Source organism: Bombina bombina, chromosome 11, assembly GCF_027579735.1.
Source record: "Bombina bombina isolate aBomBom1 chromosome 11, aBomBom1.pri, whole genome shotgun sequence".
Taxonomy (NCBI): domain Eukaryota; kingdom Metazoa; phylum Chordata; class Amphibia; order Anura; family Bombinatoridae; genus Bombina; species Bombina bombina.
In genome coordinates this window covers 82,538,993-82,558,431 of record NC_069509.1, presented here as the reverse complement: position 1 = coordinate 82,558,431, position 19,439 = coordinate 82,538,993, and the positions used below count along the sequence as shown (strand labels likewise).

General features: G+C 41.1%; 1 protein-coding gene across 8 annotated transcripts in view; it reads left to right on the top strand.

Annotated features, from left to right (window-relative positions):
- Window positions 1-19,439, top strand: part of MPRIP (myosin phosphatase Rho interacting protein) — a 384,980-nt gene that overhangs the window by 308,182 nt on the left and 57,359 nt on the right. For 7 of the 8 annotated variants that reach the window (XM_053694605.1, XM_053694609.1, XM_053694607.1 and 4 more), the window contains exon 13: window positions 4,843-4,952. In XM_053694605.1, coding sequence (XP_053550580.1) covers window positions 4,843-4,952 — 110 coding nt within the window. Of the gene's footprint in view, window positions 1-4,842; window positions 4,953-5,324; window positions 5,364-19,439 lie in introns of all 8 variants that reach the window. The other variant, XM_053694610.1, reaches the window with a different exon arrangement.

The following is a 19,439-nucleotide window of genomic DNA, read 5'->3' as shown; positions in this document are numbered from 1 at the left end:
CACACCTGTCCAGGGGGATGCCATTCAGCAGGCCAGACTGGACAATTGTAACAACAGACGCCAGCCTACTAGGTTGGGGCGCTGTCTGGAATTCTCTGAAGGCTCAGGGACTATGGAATCAGGAGGAGAGTCTCCTTCCAATAAACATTCTGGAATTGAGGGCAGTTCTCAATGCCCTTCTAGCTTGGCCCCAATTAACAACTCGGGGGTTCATCAGGTTCAGTCGGACAACATCACGACTGTAGCTTACATCAACCATCAGGGAGGGACAAGAAGCTCCCTAGCAATGGTGGAAGTATCAAAGATAATTCGCTGGGCAGAGTCTCACTCTTGCCACCTGTCAGCAATCCACATCCCGGGAGTGGAGAACTGGGAGGCGGATTTCTTGAGTCGCCAGACTTTTCATCCGGGGGAGTGGGAACTTCATCCGGAGGTCTTTGCCCAAATACTTCGACGTTGGGGCAAACCAGAGATAGATCTCATGGCGTCTCGCCAGAACGCCAAACTTCCTCGCTACGGGTCCAGATCCAGGGATCCGGGAGCGGTTCTGATAGATGCTTTGACAGCACCTTGGAACTTCGGATGGCTATGTGTGTTCCACCCTTTCCGCTGCTTCCTCGATTGATTGCCAAAATCAAGCAGGAGAGAGCATCAGTGATTCAAATAGCGCCTGCATGGCCACGCAGGACTTGGTATGCAGATCTAGTGGACATGTCTTCCTGTCGCCTTGGTCTCTACCTCTAAGACAGGACCTTCTGATACAGGTCCATTCAAACATCAAAATCTAACTTCTCTGAAGCTGACTGCTTGGAAATTGAACGTTTGATTTATCAAAACGTGGTTTTTCTGAGTCGGTTATTGATACCCTGATACAGGCTAGGAAGCCTGTTACCAGAAAGATTTACCATAAAATATGGCGTAAATACCTATACTGGTGCGAATCCAAACATACTCCTGGAGTAAGGGTTAGGATCTCTAGATATTGTCTTTTCTACAAGAAGGGTTAGAAAAGGGTTTATCAGCTAGTTCATTAAAGGGACAGATTTCTGCTCTGTCCATCTTGTTACACAGGCGTCTGTCAGAAAATCCAGACGTCCAGGCTTTTTGTCAGGCTTTAGCTAGGATCAAGCCTGTGTTTAAAGCTGTTTGCTCCCCATGGAGTTTAAACTTAGTTCTTAACGTTTTACAGGGTGTTCCATTTGAACCCTTCATTCCATTGATATAAAATTGTTATCTTGGAAAGTTCTGTTTTTAATGGCTATTTCCTCGGCTCGAAGAGTCTCTGAGTTATCAGCCTTACATTGTGATTCTCCTTATCTGATTTTTCACTCAGACAAGGTAGTTCTGCGTACTAAACCTGGGTTCTTACCTAAGGTGGTCACTAACAGGAATATCAATCAAGAGATTGTTGTTCCATCCTTGTGTCAAATCCTTCTTCAAAGAAGGAACGTCTTTCTACACAATCTGGATGTAGTTTCGTGCCCTCAAGTTCTACTTGCAGGCAACTAAAGATTTTCGCCAAACTTCTTCCCTGTTTGTCGTTTATTCTGGACAGAGGAGAGGTCAAAAGCTCTGCTACCTCTCTCTCTTTTTGGCTTCGTAAGCATAATACGTTTAGCCTATGAGACTGCTGGTCAGCAGCCTCCTGAAAGAATTACAGCTCACTCCACTAGAGCTGTGGCTTCCACTTGGGCCTTTAAGAATGAGGCCTCTGTTGAACAGATTTGCAAGGCTGCAACTTGGTCTTCGCTTCATACTTTTCCAAATTTTACAAATTTGACACTTTTGCTTCTTCGGAGGCTATTTTTGGGAGAAAGGTTCTTCAGGCAGTGGTTCCTTCTATATAATGAGCCTGCTATCCCTCCCGTCATCCGTGTACTTTTGCTTTGGTATTGGTATCCCAGAAGTAATGATGACCCGTGGACTGATCACACATAACAGAAGAAAACATAATTTATGCTTACCTGATAATTTCCTTCTTCTGTTGTGTGATCAGTCCACGGCCCGCCCTGTTTTAAGGCAGGTAAATATCTTTTAAATTATACTCCAGTCACCACTTCACCCTTGGTTACTCCTTTCTCGTTGATTCTTGGTCGAATGACTGGGACTGACGTAGAGGGGAGGAGCTATATGCAGCTCTGCTGGGTGAATCCTCTTGCATTTCCTGTTGGGGAGGAGTTATATCCCAGAAGTAATGATGACCCGTGGACTGATCACACAACAGAAGAAAGGAATTTATCAGGTAAGCATAAATTATGTTTTTTTTGGACAAGGAATCTATCATGTGCTTATGAAGCAGCTGTCACGTGGGATTTCTCTTGCTGTAGTCTTCATTCCCAGCTATGCACAGGCAGAACGGAATCTGTGTTTAAAACAGATATTTAAAACAAAAAAAGATGAGGCATTGTGTACGTAATATGCATATCCTTACCCATAGTCCTCTACTCTAGTGTGGAAAGGGGTACACCTGGGCTATATATTTGTTTAAAATTTAGTAGCTAGTCACAATATATAAAATGTGTGCAATCAATGTGTTACCTCACTGCAGTAACACACAACAGTGATTAACCCTTGCTTGCCCAGCACATGTACTTGGACAAGGGGTTAAATCATTCTAAACCATCCTTGCATCAGCGATGTAACCTCTTCATTGCCTAGAACAGTGATGGCTTAACTTGCCACCCTGATGTTTCAGAACTACATTTCCCATGATGCTCAACTCGACTGCAGGGCGCCTAAGCATCATGGGCAGTGTAGTTCTAAAATTATCTGGGGTGCAAAGGTTAGCCACACTGACCTAGAACATTATTCTTCAGGCTCCACAGACCAGGTTATAAGGATATTTGAAATAGAACACAGGTGAAATAATGAGCTGATAATCAGTCTTCTCTCCCCCAAGGTAACACTGACATTGTCACTTGTTAGTGGTCTCGATGACCTAGAATACCCCAGAACAGTGAGTGACCTGTTACCCTGAAACAATGAGATTTTAGTTGTTTAACCATACACACAATGATGATTTAACTCCTTGATTGCCTACAACACCTCTACAACTGATGTAAACTGTTGCTTGCCTGTAATTCACTTGGACAGAAAAGTTAAATCATTGCTAAAATCTCAGAAGTGAGTTGAAGGGACATGACAATTTCAAAATGTACTGATCAGTTAGAACAATCTATTAGACCATTGCTTCTTAATATGTGTTTTGTGCCCCAAGCATGAGAGAGAATGCACTGCTGCCCTTGATCAGTTCTCTTGGTATTCTTAGTTGAAAGCTAAACCTAGGAGGTTCATATGCTAATTTCTAAGCCCTTGAAGGCCGCCTCTTCTTTCAGGGCATTTTGACAGTTTTTCGCCTCTAGAGGGTGCTAGTTCATGTGTGTTATATAGATAACACTGTGCTCATGCACGTAGAGTTCTGGTGAGCCAGCTCTGATTGGCTAAAATGGATTGTCTGTAAAAAAAAAACTGAAATAAGAGGGCAGTTTGCAGAGGTTAGATACAAGGTAATTACAGAAGTAAAAAGGTGTATTATATAACAGTGTTGGTTGTGCTAAACTATGGAATGGGTATGAAGGAGTTATCTATCTTTTTAAACAATAACAATTCTGGTGTAGACTGTCCCTTTAAGCCTGTGTTATGCCTTATTGCTTTATTACATGAATTTGTAACCTCTCATTTAGTCAGAACATATGCTGCAGTGATTTTTGACACTCTCCTTTTAAGGTTCTGCATCTTCCTTATCAGTCCCATGTGCACACCGATAGCAGCATTGAGTGTTCGTTCCCTGTAGAAAACCACAAAACGGAAGGCTCCGCCTTGTGTGTATAAATAGACTATATCATAAATCCTCCTATTGAAAGGGTACCTGCACTCCCTTGTGCTGATAGAGGCAGTCTGGGTGCTTGCAGTGTCCCAGCTCACTGGCTGTCTGGTAGCAGTAAACCAGAAAGACCACCTTCCTTAAAGGACCACTTAATGTAGTAGAATTGCATAATTAACAAATGCTTAATAAAAAGACAAGGCAATAACCTACTCTGAATTTCAAATAAACAGTAGATTTTTTGTGGGGCAAATTTATTTTTCCTCCCATTTTCCAGCCCCCTGTATCATGTGACAACCATCAGCCAATCACAGACTAGTATACGTATACCCTGTGAGCTTGTGCACATGCTCAGTAGGAGCTTGTTCCCCAGAAAGTGTGAATATAATAAGACTTTGCAAGATTTGTTAATGAAAGTAAATTTGAAAGTGTCTTAAAAACTGCATGCTCTTTCTGAATCATAAAAGTTTATTTTGGCTTGAGTGTCCCTTTTAATATTGCTGTTGATTTCCACAATAGCTTCAACTTCAACTGTATTAAGAGTATATTTATTTAAAATTGACCTTAATAAAAACAGAGCCAAAATGTAACCTTTTATTAAAACTGCAACGCGTTTCTCGGGATACATGCTGTTTTCTCAGGCAAAATTACATCACACAATTGGAGTCCCTTTCAAAAAGCAAACAACCAATCACAATACCACACGTTTGACGTACCCCTTCACCTTATACATATCCGTCACTGATCAGTTATAATTTTATACATACTGTTCCTTATAGAAAAAGTTGATATACGTCATGGCCAGTGTATTTTCACCACAACCAATTTTCTAGGAGCCACTGAAATCCATGTTTGTTGGGCTCCATACACCCTTCTGACTTCTAAAGAAGTGTGTAGTTTGCTCCTAGATTTGCAATACATTTGTCATGCCACTGCTTTTAGGGACAATGCTTGATGCTTACCAAATCATTTCTCTCTGTTGTCGAATGTAATCTGATGAGGCTCTTGGTTTTATCTAGACTAAAGAAGGAGAATTCACACTATCTGCAATGACTTCAGGCATTAGAAGAAACTGGATCCAGACTATCATGAAGCATGTGCGGCCCAGCTCAGCTCCTGATGTCACTAGGTGAGTTTATAGCTCTGCTTTATGGGTTTTTTTTCACATCTTAATTCTATTATTTTTTTTTTGTGTTGGACACCATCAGTGTGTGTGTTTTTTGTTAGGGTAGAATGAAAGGAAGTTTAAATGATTTGAAATTACTGGTACAGACCACCAGAGAACAGGCCGTTTTTCTTGTGCACTATGCACGGTCACCCCTTATCGCTCTCTTTTTCTTTACTCTCTTTTTCTCCTCTGTTTCACATTTAAATAACTCACTTCCTCTTTCCTTTTCCACTTTCCAATCCCTCTCATTCTCTCCTTTATCAAAAACCGTTTTCCTCTCTCCCGGGCACCCATTTCATTCCGGCATCTCTTTGATTTCCATGCAAACCTCAGGAAAAGCTTCTCTCTGAAACTGTCTGTCCTGAAGCCCAGGTTGGAAAGCTGTGTTCTCTCCTGTATTAACGTCTTGTGGTTTGTATTCGTTGTGGTTCACTGCATGCTTTGCTTATTTCACTAAAGCATCTGACAATCTAGGGTTTCTCATAAGAAAAACACTGAATTGTTTTGGATGAGTTGGCTGTAAAAGAAATGGTAAACCTCAATTTAATAAGTTATTGTTCACATCACCTGCAGGTTACAGAGCGCGTTCATGGGCTACGGTCTTCTGCGCACGTTACTTGCTTGTATGGTTGCGCTGTCCCAGCATGGAAGCATTTTCACTGTTTATTTTCTTTGAACAGAACTAAAAATGTTCTATGGACAACTGGGTATTGAGGGTACCTATTTGGGTAACTGCCTGACACTTGCATGAATTCACTTAAAATTTATTGTGATCATACACTATGTATTTCTATACTACTATTAATTAATTGCTATTAAGACTATTTCTGAGAGTATAATTTCTTACTATTTGCTATCTTTTCCGAAAGCGTATTTGTAGAGTTCAAGTCATGGAGCACTTGGTACAAAAATACTAGTATCTATAATATCTATTTCTCCAACATAGGTGTGTCCGGTCCACGGCGTCATCCTTACTTGTGGGATATTCTCTTCCCCAACAGGAAATGGCAAAGAGCCCAGCAAAGCTGGTCACATGATCCCTCCTAGGCTCCGCCTACCCAGTCATTCTCTTTGCCGTTGTACAGGAAACATCTCCACGGAGATGGCTTAGAGTTTTTTTTAGTGTTTAACTGTAGTTTTTATTATTCAATCATGAGTTTGTTATTTGAAATAGTGCTGGGTATGTTCTATTTACTCAGAAACAGAAAAGAGATGAAGATTTCTGTTTGTATGAGGAAAATGATTTAGCAACCGTAACTAAAATCATGGCTGTTCCACACAGGACTGTTGAGAGCAATTAACTTCAGTTGGGGGAACAGTGTGCAGTCTCTTGCTGCTTGAGGTATGACACATTCTAACAAGACGATGTAATGCTGGAAGCTGTCATTTTCCCTATGGGATCCGGTAAGCCATGTTTATTACGATCGTAAATAAGGGCTTCACAAGGGCTTATTAAAACTGTAGACTTTTTCTGGTGCTAAATCGATTCATTATTAACACCATATTTAGCCTTGAGGAATCATTTTACTGGGTATTTTGATATAATATGATCGGCAGGCACTGTTTTAGACACCTTATTCTTAGGGGCTTTCCCATAGCATAAGCAGAGCCTCATTTTTCGCGCCGGTGTTGCGCTCTTGTTTTTGAGAGGCATGGCATGCAGTCGCATGTGAGAGGAGCTCTGATACTTAGAAAAGACTTTCTGAAGGCGTCATTTGGTATCGTATTCCCCTTTGGGCTTGGTTGGGTCTCAGCAAAGCAGATACCAGGGACTGTAAAGGGGTTAAAGTTCAAAAACGGCTCCGGTTCCGTTATTTTAAGGGTTAAAGCTTCCAAATTTGGTGTGCAATACTTTTTAAGGCTTTAAGACACTGTGGTGAAAATTTGGTGAATTTTGAACAATTCCTTCATGTTTTTTTTCGCAATTGCAGTAATAAAGTGTGTTCAGTTTAAAATTTAAAGTGACAGTGACAGTAACGGTTTTATTTTAAAACGTTTTTTGTACTTTGTTATCAAGTTTATGCCTGTTTAACATGTCTGAACTACCAGATAGACTGTGTTCTGAATGTGGGGAACCAGAATTCTATTCATTTAAATAAATGTGATTATGTGATAATGACAATGATGCCCAACGATGATTCCTCAAGTGAGGGGAGTAAGCATGGTACTGCATCATTCCCTCCTTCGTCTACACGAGTCTTGCCCACTCAGGAGGCCCCTAGTACATCTAGCGCGCCAATACTCCTTACTATGCAACAATTAACGGCTGTAATGGATAATTCTGTCAAAAAACATTTTAGCCAAAATGAACACTTATCAGCGTAAGCGCGGCTGCTCTGTTTTAGATACTGAAGAGCATGACGACGCTGATAATAATATTTCTGAAGGGCCCCTACCCAGTCTGATGGGGCCAGGGAGGTTTTGTCTGAGGGAGAAATTACTGATTCAGGGAACATTTCTCAACAGGCTGAACCTGATGTGATTGCATTTAAATTTAGAGTTGGAACATCTCCGCATTCTGCTTAAGGAGGTATTATCCACTCTGGATGATTGTGACAAGTTGGTCATCCCAGAGAAACTATGTAAAATGGACAAGTTCCTAGAGGTGCCGGGGCTCCCAGAAGCTTTTCCTATACCCAAGCGGGTGGGCGGACATTGTTAATAAAGAATGGGAAAGGCCCGGTATCCTTTCGTCCCTCCCCCATATTTAAAAAATTGTTTCCTATGGTCGACCCCAGAAAGGACTTATGGCAGACAGTCCCCAAGGTCGAGGGAGCGTTTCCACTTTAAACAAACGCACCACTATACCCATAGAGATAGGTTTGTGCTTTCAAAGATCCTATGGATAAAAAATTAGAAGGTTTGCTTAAAAAGATGTTTGTTCAGCAAGGTTACCTTCTACAACCTATTTCATGCTTGTCCCTGTCGCTACAGCCGCATGTTTCTGGTTCGATGATCTGATATGAGCGGTCGATAGTGATTCTCCTCCTTTGGAGGAGATTATGGACAGAATCAATGCTCTCAAATTGGCTAATTCTTTCACCCTAGACGCCACTTTGCAATTGGCTAGGTAGCGGCTAAGAATTCTGGGTTGCTATTGTGGCGCGCAGAGCGCTTGGTTGAATTCTTGGTCGGCTGATGCGTCTTCCAAGAACAAGCTACTTAACATTCCTTTCAAGGGGAAAACGCTGTTTGGCCCTGACTTGAAAGAGATTATCTCTGATATCACTGGGGTAAGGGCCACGCCCTTCCTCAGGATCGGCCTTTCAAGGCAAAAAAATAAACCTAATTTTCGTCCCTTTCGTAGAAACGGACCAGCCAAGGTGCTACGTCTCTAAGCAAGAGGGTAATACTTCTCAAGCCAAGCCAGCTTGGGAGACCAATGCAAGGCTTGGAACAAGGGAAAGCAGGCCAAGAAACCTGCCACTGCTACCAAGACAGCATGAAATGTTGGCCCCCGATCCGGACCGGATCTGGTGGGGGCAGACTCTCTCTCTTCGCTCAGGCTTGGGCAAGAGATGTTCTGGATCCTTGGGCGCTAGAAATAGTCTCCCAAGGTTATCTTCTGGAATTCAAGGGACTTCCACCAAGGGGGAGGTTCCACAGGTCTCAGTTGTCTTCAGACCACATAAAAGACAGGCATTCTTACATGTGTAGAAGACCTGTTAAAAATGGGAGTGATTCATCCTGTTCCATTAAGAGAACAAGGGATGGGGTTCTACTCCAATCTGTTCATAGTTCCCAAAAAAGAGGGAACGTTCAGACCAATCTTAGATCTCAAGATCTTAAACAAGTTTCTCAAGGTTCCATCGTTCAAGATGGAAACCATTCGAACTATTCTTCCTTCCATCCAGGAAGGTCAATTCATGACCACGGTGGATTTAAAGGATGCGTATCTACATATTCCTATCCACAAGGAACATCATCGGTTCCTAAGGTTCGCATTCCTGGACAAACATTACCAGTTCGTGGCGCTTCCTTTCGGATTAGCCACTGCTCCAAGGATTTTCACAAAGGTACTAGGGTCCCTTCTAGCTGTGCTAAGACCAAGGGGCATTGCTGTAGTACCTTACTTGGACGACATTCTGATTCAAGCGTCGTCCCTTCCTCAAGCAAAGGCTCACACGGACATTGTCCTGGCCTTTCTCAGATCTCACGGATGGAAAGTGAACGTGGAAAAGAGTTCTCTATCCCCGTCAACAAGGGTTCCCTTCTGGGAACAATAATAGACTCCTTAGAAATGAGGATTTTTCTGACAGAGGCCAGAAAAACAAAGCTTCTAGACTCTTGTCGGATACTTCATTCCGTTCCTCTTCCTTCCATAGCTCAGTGCATGGAAGTGATCGGGTTGATGGTAGCGGCAATGGACATAGTTCCTTTTGCGCGCATTCATCTAAGACCATTACAACTGTGCATGCTCAGTCAGTGGAATGGGGGACTATACAGACTTGTCTCCGAAGATACAAGTAAATCAGAGGACCAGAGACTCACTCCGTTGGGTGGCTGTCCCTGGACAACCTGTCACAAGGGATGACATTCCGCAGACCAGAGTGGGTCATTGTCACGACCGACGCCAGTCTGATGGGCTGGGGGCGCGGTCTGGGGATCCCTGAAAGCTCAGGGTCTTTGGTCTCGGGAAGAATCTCTTCTACCGATAAATATTCTGGAACTGAGAGCGATATTCAATGCTCTCAAGGCTTGGCCTCAGCTAGCGAGGGCCAAGTTCATACCTTCCAATCAGACAACATGACAACTGTTGCGTACATCAACCATCAGGGGGGAACAAGGAGTTCCCTAGCGATGGAAGAAGTGACCAAAATCATTCTATGGGCGGAGTCTCACTCCTGCCACCTGTCTGCTATCCACATCCAGGAGTGGAAAATTGGGAAGCGGATTTTCTGAGTCGTCAGACATTGCATCCGGGGGAGTGGGAACTCCATCCGGAAATCTTTGCCCAAGTCACTCAGCTGTGGGGGCATTCCAGACATGGATCTGATGGCCTCTCGTCAGAACTTCAAAGTTCCTTGCTACGGGTCCCAGATCCAGGGATCCCAAGGCGGCTCTAGTGGATGCACTAGTAGCACCTTGGACCTTCAAACTAGCTTATGTGTTCCCGCCGTTTCCTCTCATCCCCAGGCTGGTAGCCAGGATCAATCAGGAGAGGGCGTCGGTGATCTTGATAGCTCCTGCGTGGCCACGCAGGACTTGGTATGCAGATCTGGTGAATATGTCATCGGCTCCACCTTGGAAGCTACCTTTGAGACGAGACCTTCTTGTTCAGGGTCCGTTCGAACATCCGAATCTGGTTTCACTCCAGCTGACTGCTTGGAGATTGAACGCTTGATTTTATCGAAGCGAGGGTTCTCAGATTCTGTTATTGATACTCTTGTTCAGGCCAGAAAGCCTGTAACTAGAAAGATTTACCACAAAATTTGGAAAAAATATATATTTGGTGTGAATCTAAAGGATTCTCTTGGGACAAGGTTAAGATTCCTAGGATTCTATCCTTCCTTCAAGAAGGATTGGAAAAAGGATTATCTGCAAGTTCCCTGAAGGGACAGATTTCTGCCTTGTCGGTGTTACTTCACAAAAAACTGGCTGCTGTGCCAGATGTTCAAGCCTTTGTTCAGGCTCTGGTTAGAATTAAGCCTGTTTACAAACCTTTGACTCCTCCTTGGAGTCTCATTTAGTTCTTTCAGTTCTTCAGGGGTTCCGTTTGAACCCTTGCATTCCGTTGATATTAAGTTATTATCTTGGAAAGTTTTTGTTTTTAGTTGCAATTTCTTCTGCTAGAAGAGTTTCAGAATTATCTGCTCTGCAGTGTTCTCCTCCTTATCTGGTGTTCCATGCAGATAAGGTGGTTTTAAGTACTAAACCTGGTTTTCTTCCAAAAGTTGTTTCTAACAAAAACATTAACCAGGAGATTATCGTACCTTCTCTGTGTCCGAAACCAGTTTCAAAGAAGGAACGTTTGTTGCACAATTTGGATGTTGTTCGCGCTCTAAAATTCTATTTAGATGCTACAAAGGATTTTAGACAAACATCTTCCTTGTTTGTTGTTTATTCTGGTAAAAGGAGAGGTCAAAAAGCAACTTCTACCTCTCTCTCTTTTTGGATTGAAAGCATCATCAGATTGGCTTACGAGACTGCCGGACGGCAGCCTCCCGAAAGAATCACAGCTCATTCCACTAGGGCTGTGGCTTCCACATGGGCCTTCAAGAACGAGGCTTCTGTTGATCAGATATGTAGGGCAGCGACTTTGGTCTTCACTGCACACTTTTACCAAATTTTACAAGTTTGATACTTTTGCTTCTTCTGAGGCTATTTTTGGGAGAAAAGGTTTTGCAAGCCGTGGTGCCTTCCATTTAGGTGACCTGATTTGCTCCCTCCCTTCATCCGTGTCCTAAAGCTTTGGTATTGGTTCCCACAAGTAAGGATGACGCCGTGGACCGGACACACCTATGTTGGAGAAAACAGAATTTATGTTTACCTGATAAATTACTTTCTCCAACGGTGTGTCCGGTCCACGGCCCGCCCTGGTTTTTTTAATCAGGTCTGATAATTTATTTTCTTTAACTACAGTCACCACGGTACCATATGGTTTCTCCTATGCAAATATTCCTCCTTAACGTCGGTCGAATGACTGGGGTAGGCGGAGCCTAGGAGGGATCATGTGACCAGCTTTGCTGGGCTCTTTGCCATTTCCTGTTGGGGAAGAGAATATCCCACAAGTAAGGGATGACGGCCGTGGACCGGACACACCGTTGGAGAAGAGTAATTATCAGGTAAACATAAATTCTGTTTTTGCTAGTGCATAATGTAATTGCTTCTCTTAAAGGGACACTGTACCCAAAATTTTTCTTTCATGATTCAAATTGAGCAGTGACATTTTAAAGCAACTTTCTAATTTACTCCTATTATCAAATTTTCTTCATTCTCTTGGTATCTTTATTTGAAATGCAAGAATGTAAGTTTAGATGCCGGCCCACCAATAAAAAAGTGCTGTCCAGAGTACTGAAACCAAAAAAAGCTTAGGATGCTTTTGGTACAGTGTCCCTTTAAATTGAAAGTTAATCCTAGCGTTTGTTAAACGCTAGGATTGATCATTGAAACAAATAAAGGGGACTTTCAGTTATGTAGTATAAAATACTTCATGCAGTAAGCTCCTTTATTTGTTTCAAGCGTTCGCTGTTCTGAGCTTCTCAGGCAGCCCATGGCAGAATGCGGTTTTGCTTGAGAGGTCACGTTTCCATCTCTTAGCCAATAGCCGTGCGGGAAATCTGGTGCCATAATGCGCCAAGTGGGATTTCCCGCACGGCTATTGGCTAAGAGGTGGAAACGTCACCTCTTAACAAAACAGTGTTCTGCCGTGGACTGCCTGAGCAGCTCAGTGCGGCGAACGCTTGAAACAAATAAAGGAGCTTTCTGCATGAAGTATTTATACTACATAACTGAAAGTCCGCTTTATTTGTTTCAATGGTCAATCCTAGCATTTCACAACGCTAGGATTGACTTTCACTTTAGATAAAATACTTAAGCCTTTGTGCTACTAGAATCAGTTATACATGTATCCACTGTTCGTTTACTAACTTTAATTTGCGATTTAGCTTCAAGACCATTTTCTTTTGATATTCTCTTAACATTCTATACTGATGAGTGTACAGCTTCTTGCCATTTGAAATTGGTAGAATTTTAAGACCACTGGTATTGTATGGTAGTGTAGGTTTTCCCCAAACAAATACAATTGCAGTTTCTAATTCTAAAGTTTGAAATGTTGGCATTTCATCTCAGAATTCCATTGTATTTGATCTTGCATTATATGTCAAGTAAGGCTTTATATCTTCTAACTGTGTTCTCTCTTAATAAAAAGACGTTTTAAAAAAAAAAAAGCAGTCTCCTGAAACTGAGAGATTAGAGCAACTAGCTGGTTCCTCTCAATACTGTACTGAAAGATCTTCACCATCCATTGATTTCTCATGTGTTTATCAAGAACGGCAGCTGGAGTAAGAGATGATTTTAAGGTGGTTAACAGTTTCCAGACAATTGTACATAGATTGAACTTTCCTCCTTATTGCCCTCTTCCTCCACTTTGCCTGCTGAACGCCACTTGCCTTGCAGCTTTGCTAGTTTGTTTTCTATTCATATTGGTTATTTTATTATGGTCTCATTGGACCTCTCTGCATTACTGGTGTAAAGACTTGGTTAAGCAGTAGGCTATCCTTCAAACTAGTTAAACTTACGCTTTATAGGAAACTAGTGTACATGGCCAAAATGTAACTGCAGCGAAGCTGCCCACCCGCCTCCCTCCTAACCCTGGTAGTAGTGTCTCTACTGCGCATCGGCGCTGGTCACTAAGGCCAGGTATGTTTGTCTCGCGCATTCTCTACTGCGCATGACTGCATCGGACAAACATACCTTTTATTATATAGGATACATACAGACTTGTCAAAATCTATGTATGTCCGCTCACTTTTACATTAAAGCGGTTTCAAGGATCATGGGAACTTTTTTCCACACTGTATCATCTAATTTGTTTCATTATTTCGGTTTCCTTTTTTGAAAAGCAGAGCTAGGTAGGCTCCGCACCTGGGTGCTTTTTGGAAATTAGATAATAGAAGTAAATTGTAAAGTTGTTTACAATTCTGTGCTCTATTTGGACCATGAAAGAAAAAAAATTGGGTTTCCTGTCCCAGGCAATCGTTAGTTTAAAGTGAAGGTAAACTTTGATAATTGAAAGCCCGTTTTTTAAAAATACTATTAAAAACAGAGGCACTTTCATTCATCAAAGTTTAGAAAGCAGCCGTTTTGTTTAAAAACTTACCTTTGTTTCTTTTCACAGCCAGAGCAGCTTCCCCCATCGGGAGATCCTCTCTTCACACGTCAGCAATGACTAATCCGGCTTCCTCCAATCACGGCATTCCCCCCCCAGGGTAGTCATTGCCTGAGGCCATGCCATGATTGGAGGAAGTCGGATTAGTCATTGCTGACGTGAGAGGATCTCCGTGTGGGGGAAGCTGCTCTGGCTGTGAAAAGAACAAAGGTAAGTTTTTAAACAAAACGGCTGCTTTCTAAACTTTGATGAATGAAAGTGCCCCTATTTTTAAAAAACGGCTTTCATTCATCAAAGTTTACCTTCACTTTAAAGGGGCAGTAAAGTCAAAATAAACTTTCATTATTCAGATAAAGCTTGCCATTTTAAACAACTTGACATTTTACTTTTATTATCAAAATTTGCTTTGTTTGGTATTCTTTGTTGAAGACTAAACTTGAGTAGGCTGATAGAAGCTCAGAAACGTGCACGTGTCTTAAGCAGTCAATGGCAGCAGGGTTGTAACTGTATTACATGACTATAAACAATGGTGCAAACACTGCTGCCATATCGCTTGTGAGCTCACCTAGGATTACTCTTTTAACAAAGGATACCAAGAGAACTAGTCAAAATTAATTATAGAAATTGGATAGTTGTCTATACTACCATGCTCTATCGATCTAATCGATTTATAGTGATGGTAAGCTTTCCCGTTTGTATAAACCGATCCGGAATATTAGCAATATTTTGAATGAAGTTTAATTCATCAGTTGTATTGAAGATGCGCTATAACGTTTCAATGTAGCGCTGAAATTCAAATACCCCGTGCTCTGGCTGCCCACTTCAGAAGTCATTTTTATTTGAGCTAACTGTTTGAACTGTTCTCCAATCATCTCATTAGCCATACAGCACTCACTCAATATTTTTTTGTAGTTAGAGCACTGATTGGAGGACAGATCAAACCGTTGGCTCACAAAAAAAAAATTACTTTTGAAGTAGGCGGCCAGAGCGTGAGGTCTTTGAATTTCAGTGCTACATTAAAAATTAAGTTATAGCGCATCTTCATTACAGCTGATGGATTAAACTCCAACTAAAATATCACTTACATTCCGGATCTGTTTATACAAAGTGGAAAGTTTACCATTACTTTGTTTCATTCTGACTTTACTGTCCCTTCAAGTGCTGCGCACACATTGCAGCAACACCATTATTTCTCTGTACACATCATTAATAATTAAGTTGCTGTTACATACACAGAACAGGCTATTTAAATAATAGAGAGTACAGTGTTCCCTCTCCTTTTTCCTCTTATCACCACTCTCTGTCTCTCCCAACTTCTCTCCTCATTGCAATCTTATAAAATGTTCAGCTTAAGCTACTCCTCGCTCCTGGGCTGTATGTGAATCTAAACCGCTACATAATAGCTAAAGATTTGCTCCTTACATGTTGCTTTGGTGGCGTTTGCCAGTATTCCACCTCCTCGCTGATGGGTTTCATAATAGAAGTTAAATGGTTTATCATATTCTACAACAACCCCAACACCATTCCAGGCCAAACCCAGAGAGGTGTGACATTACAGTCCTCATTCAAGCAGTCTTTTTATTGATAGATTAATTATCTCACTTCCCTGAGACACTTTGGGCTCCATGTATGAAGCAGCGAAAGCTGCTCCGGAGCCTTTGCGGGGCAGGTTCGCATATGCGAGCCTGCTTCCCGCAATGTAAGAAGCAGCGGTCATTAGACCGCTGCTTCCTACACCCTACGCCACCTCTTAGGTTGCGAAGCAAAATCACTGAGAGCTCGCTCTTGGTGATTGACAGCCCCTTCAGTCGCGTGATTGGTCGCGCGACTGAAGGGGCGGGCATTACACACTCTGCTGAGTGTGTAATGATACATACGGGCAAGCGGATCAATAGATCTGCTGCCCGTGTGTAGCGGAGGCGGGCGGACAGCTTCGCGAGTTAAGAAGCTGTCCGCCCGCCTCTTAGTACATGGAGCCCTTTGTGTCTGAAAAGGGGGAATAGAAAACAGTTTCCTTTGGGTGTGAAGTTCACTGTGTTCTTTTCCACCAATATTCTCAAGAATTTCCTCAGACCCTCTTGTTAAGCAACCTGAACACTGTGCAGGACCCCCTTCCACCTGTACCTTTGCACAAGCGTGGCCAAGGATTTTAGTCAAAACTTTTTGTGTCCAAAAAGGAGGCCTAGTTGTACCCAGGCCTGGTCCTCTAGGCTCTCAATAAGTAGGCCATACATATAAGCTGAGACAGATTTTTTTTCTAACTGTCTCTATATTTGTATACCAGTATGGCATTGAAAATATGCACATTTGTATTAAATTATCTTCTGATAAAAGAACAAACTTAAATCTGGTACTCTTTGTGGATATTACTCAAGTGCCATCAAGTCCACTGAGAAATCTAATTCCAGAACTTAAAGGGACATTATATACTAGATTTTTCTTTGCCTAAATATTTTGTAGATGATCCATTTATATAACCCATATGGGTGTGTGTTTCTAGAAATGTATAGTTTCGCTTTTTTTTTTAAAATAACATTGTGCTCATTTTCCGACTCCTAACCAAGCCCCAAAGTTTTAGATTTATTCTGATGTATACTGACTTCAGATTGCTTCTGTTTGTATAAAGGGTCTTTTCATATGCAGGGGAGGGGGGTGGTTCTGCTATCAGCCCTTTTCATTGGGTGTCCCAGGCTTATCTCATTAACAGTGTTAAATTGGGAGCTTCTGAGTAAGTTTTTAAAAGGTTTTGTACTTTATTTTTATATCAGTATCTGTGCATATTATTCTTTATAGTAGTATCTATTACATGCAGTTATATCAAAATTGGTGTGTACTTTCCCTTTAACAAAGGTACCTAAACACAAGTCTGAAGGACCTTAATGGCTGTACTGTCCTCAGGTACGTTGTTCATTTTTCTCAGATCTGTTATGAAAAATAAGGTGCCCAAGTGTATGCTCCAAAGAAAGTAGATATACTAGTTACAGTCTAACCTAGAAGAGGAGTAAAAGTTACTTACTTCAGTGGTTAAATACCATTTGTTAGGTTTTCAATTACAATTTTCTTTCTTTAAAATCTTTCTTGGGACTCCATAAAAGGGAAGGCTTTCTATCAGCTCATTTAGGTTCTACTTATTTATATAATTTATCTATTCATGGTCTATTATTCAAAAGAAAGGTATTACAGGTAAATATGTCAAGGTCTGGAATTCCTAAATCCAGACACTTTCATTAATATTTTAAAATAAATATTATTGAAAATTAAGATTTCCTATCCGCAAGTCAAAATCTTTCTGTCTTCATCTTTAATTTGGTTCTTGTGTTCTAAAATACAAATAATAGTCTATTTACAACTATTACTTTTCTGATTTCAGTACTGTACTATCTTTCTTATGGTACTATGTAACAAATGTATTAAAAATGATATAAAACTACCTTTAGGTTACATGTATTGTACTGAATTATGTAAATATTATCTAAATGACATAAGATATTGTTGTTTACACTTGGTCCCATCCCTTCTCCAAACTGCCCCATTTTACAGATGCAAATATACAAATATTTTGAAATCCAAGCTATTCTTGGATAATGGGTTTTGTACCAGTATTTAGTTTTGGACTCACTACAGTCCACAAGTTTGATAGTGTTCCTCATTGTAAAATGGCGGTCCATTGGTCAGTTCTTCCTATTTTCGAACATGATCAATACATTTGCCATAGATCTGAAGCATGCTTATCTACGTGTTACCATATTCTTTTCAAATTTAACAATACTTCCATGGGTCTTTTTTAAGATCCTTGCAGCTCCCTTTTAAAGGAGTAGATCAAAGGCTTCATCAAATTTAAAGTTTGATTTCAATAAAATGTATTTTTCATTAATATTTTTTTAAAATAAAAATAACTAGCAGGTCACAATCTTCTCTGCCTGCGTAATAATAATAATAATAATAATAATAATAATAATAATAATATATACACATTTTAATTTTGTATTCTAAAATTCAAATGCTGGGTGATATTTATATAAAACTATTATTACATTTCTGATTTCAGTACTGTACTATCTTCTTGATGGTACTATGAATTCAAAAGTATTAAAATTATAAAACTACCTTTTAGGTTGTGTGTGTATATAAGCTGTAATATGACATGTAAATGTTACCGAAATGACTTGGTCCCATCCCCTCTACATTCTATCCCATTTTACAGGTGGTTTCTGGCTTTGTGGCCCTAGCCCGCCAGTCTTTCTGATTGAAGTCTTGGTCTGCGGATATGACTTCTAAATCCAGACTCCTCTCTCTTCCTTTCAAGGGGAAGACTTAATTCGGTCCAGGGCTGGACCCAATTATTTCTGTTACCGGAGGGAAGGGTGCCTTCCTACCGCAGGATAAGGATAGGCCTAAGGGACGGCAATCGTCTAATTTCTCCAACATAGGTGTGTCCGGTCCACGGCGTCATCCTTACTTGTGGGATATTCTCTTCCCCAACAGGAAATGGCAAAGAGCCCAGCAAAGCTGGTCACATGATCCCTCCTAGGCTCCGCCTACCCCAGTCATTCTCTTTGCCGTTGTACAGGCAACATCTCCACGGAGATGGCTTAGAGTTTTTTAGTGTTTAACTGTAGTTTTTCATTATTCAATCAAGAGTTTGTTATTTTCAAATAGTGCTGGTACGTACTATTTACTCAGAAACAGAAAAGAGATGAAGAATTCTGTTTGTATGAGGAAAATGATTTTAGCAACCGTAACTAAAATCCATGGCTGTTCCACACAGGACTGTTGAGAGCAATTAACTTCAGTTGGGGGAACAGAGTGCAGTCTCTTACTGCTTGAGGTATGACACATTCTAACAAGACGATGTAATGCTGGAAGCTGTCATTTTCCCTATGGGATCCGGTAAGCCATGTTTATTACGATTGTAAATAAGGGCTTCACAAGGGCTTATTTAAACTGTAGACTTTTTCTGGGCTAAATCGATTGATTATTAACACATATTTAGCCTTGAGGAATCATTTTATCTGGGTATTTTGATATAATAATATCGGCAGGCACTGTTTTAGACACCTTATTCTTTAGGGGCTTTCCCAAAGCATAGGCAGAGTCTCATTTTCGCGCCGGTGTTGCGCACTTGTTTTTGAGAGGCATGGCATGCAGTCGCATGTGAGAGGAGCTCTGATACTTATAAAAGACTTCTGAAGGCGTCATTTGGTATCGTATTCCCCTTTGGGTTTGGTTGGGTCTCAGCAAAGCAGATACCAGGGACTGTAAAGGGGTTTAAAGCTTAAAACGGCTCCGGTTCCGTTATTTTAAGGGTTAAAGCTTCCAAAATTGGTGTGCAATATTTTCAAAGCTTTAAGACGCTGTGGTGAAAATTTGGTGAATTTTGAACAATTCCTTCATGTTTTTTCGCAATTGCAGTAATAAAGTGTGTTCAGTTTAAAATTTAAAGTGACAGTAACGGTTTTATTTTAAAACGTTTTTTGTACTTTCTGATCAAGTTTATGCCTGTTTAACATGTCTGAGCTACCAGATAGACTGTGTTCTGAATGTGGGGAAGCCAGAATTCCTATTCATTTAAATAAATGTGATTTATGTGATAATGACAATGATGCCCAAGATGATTC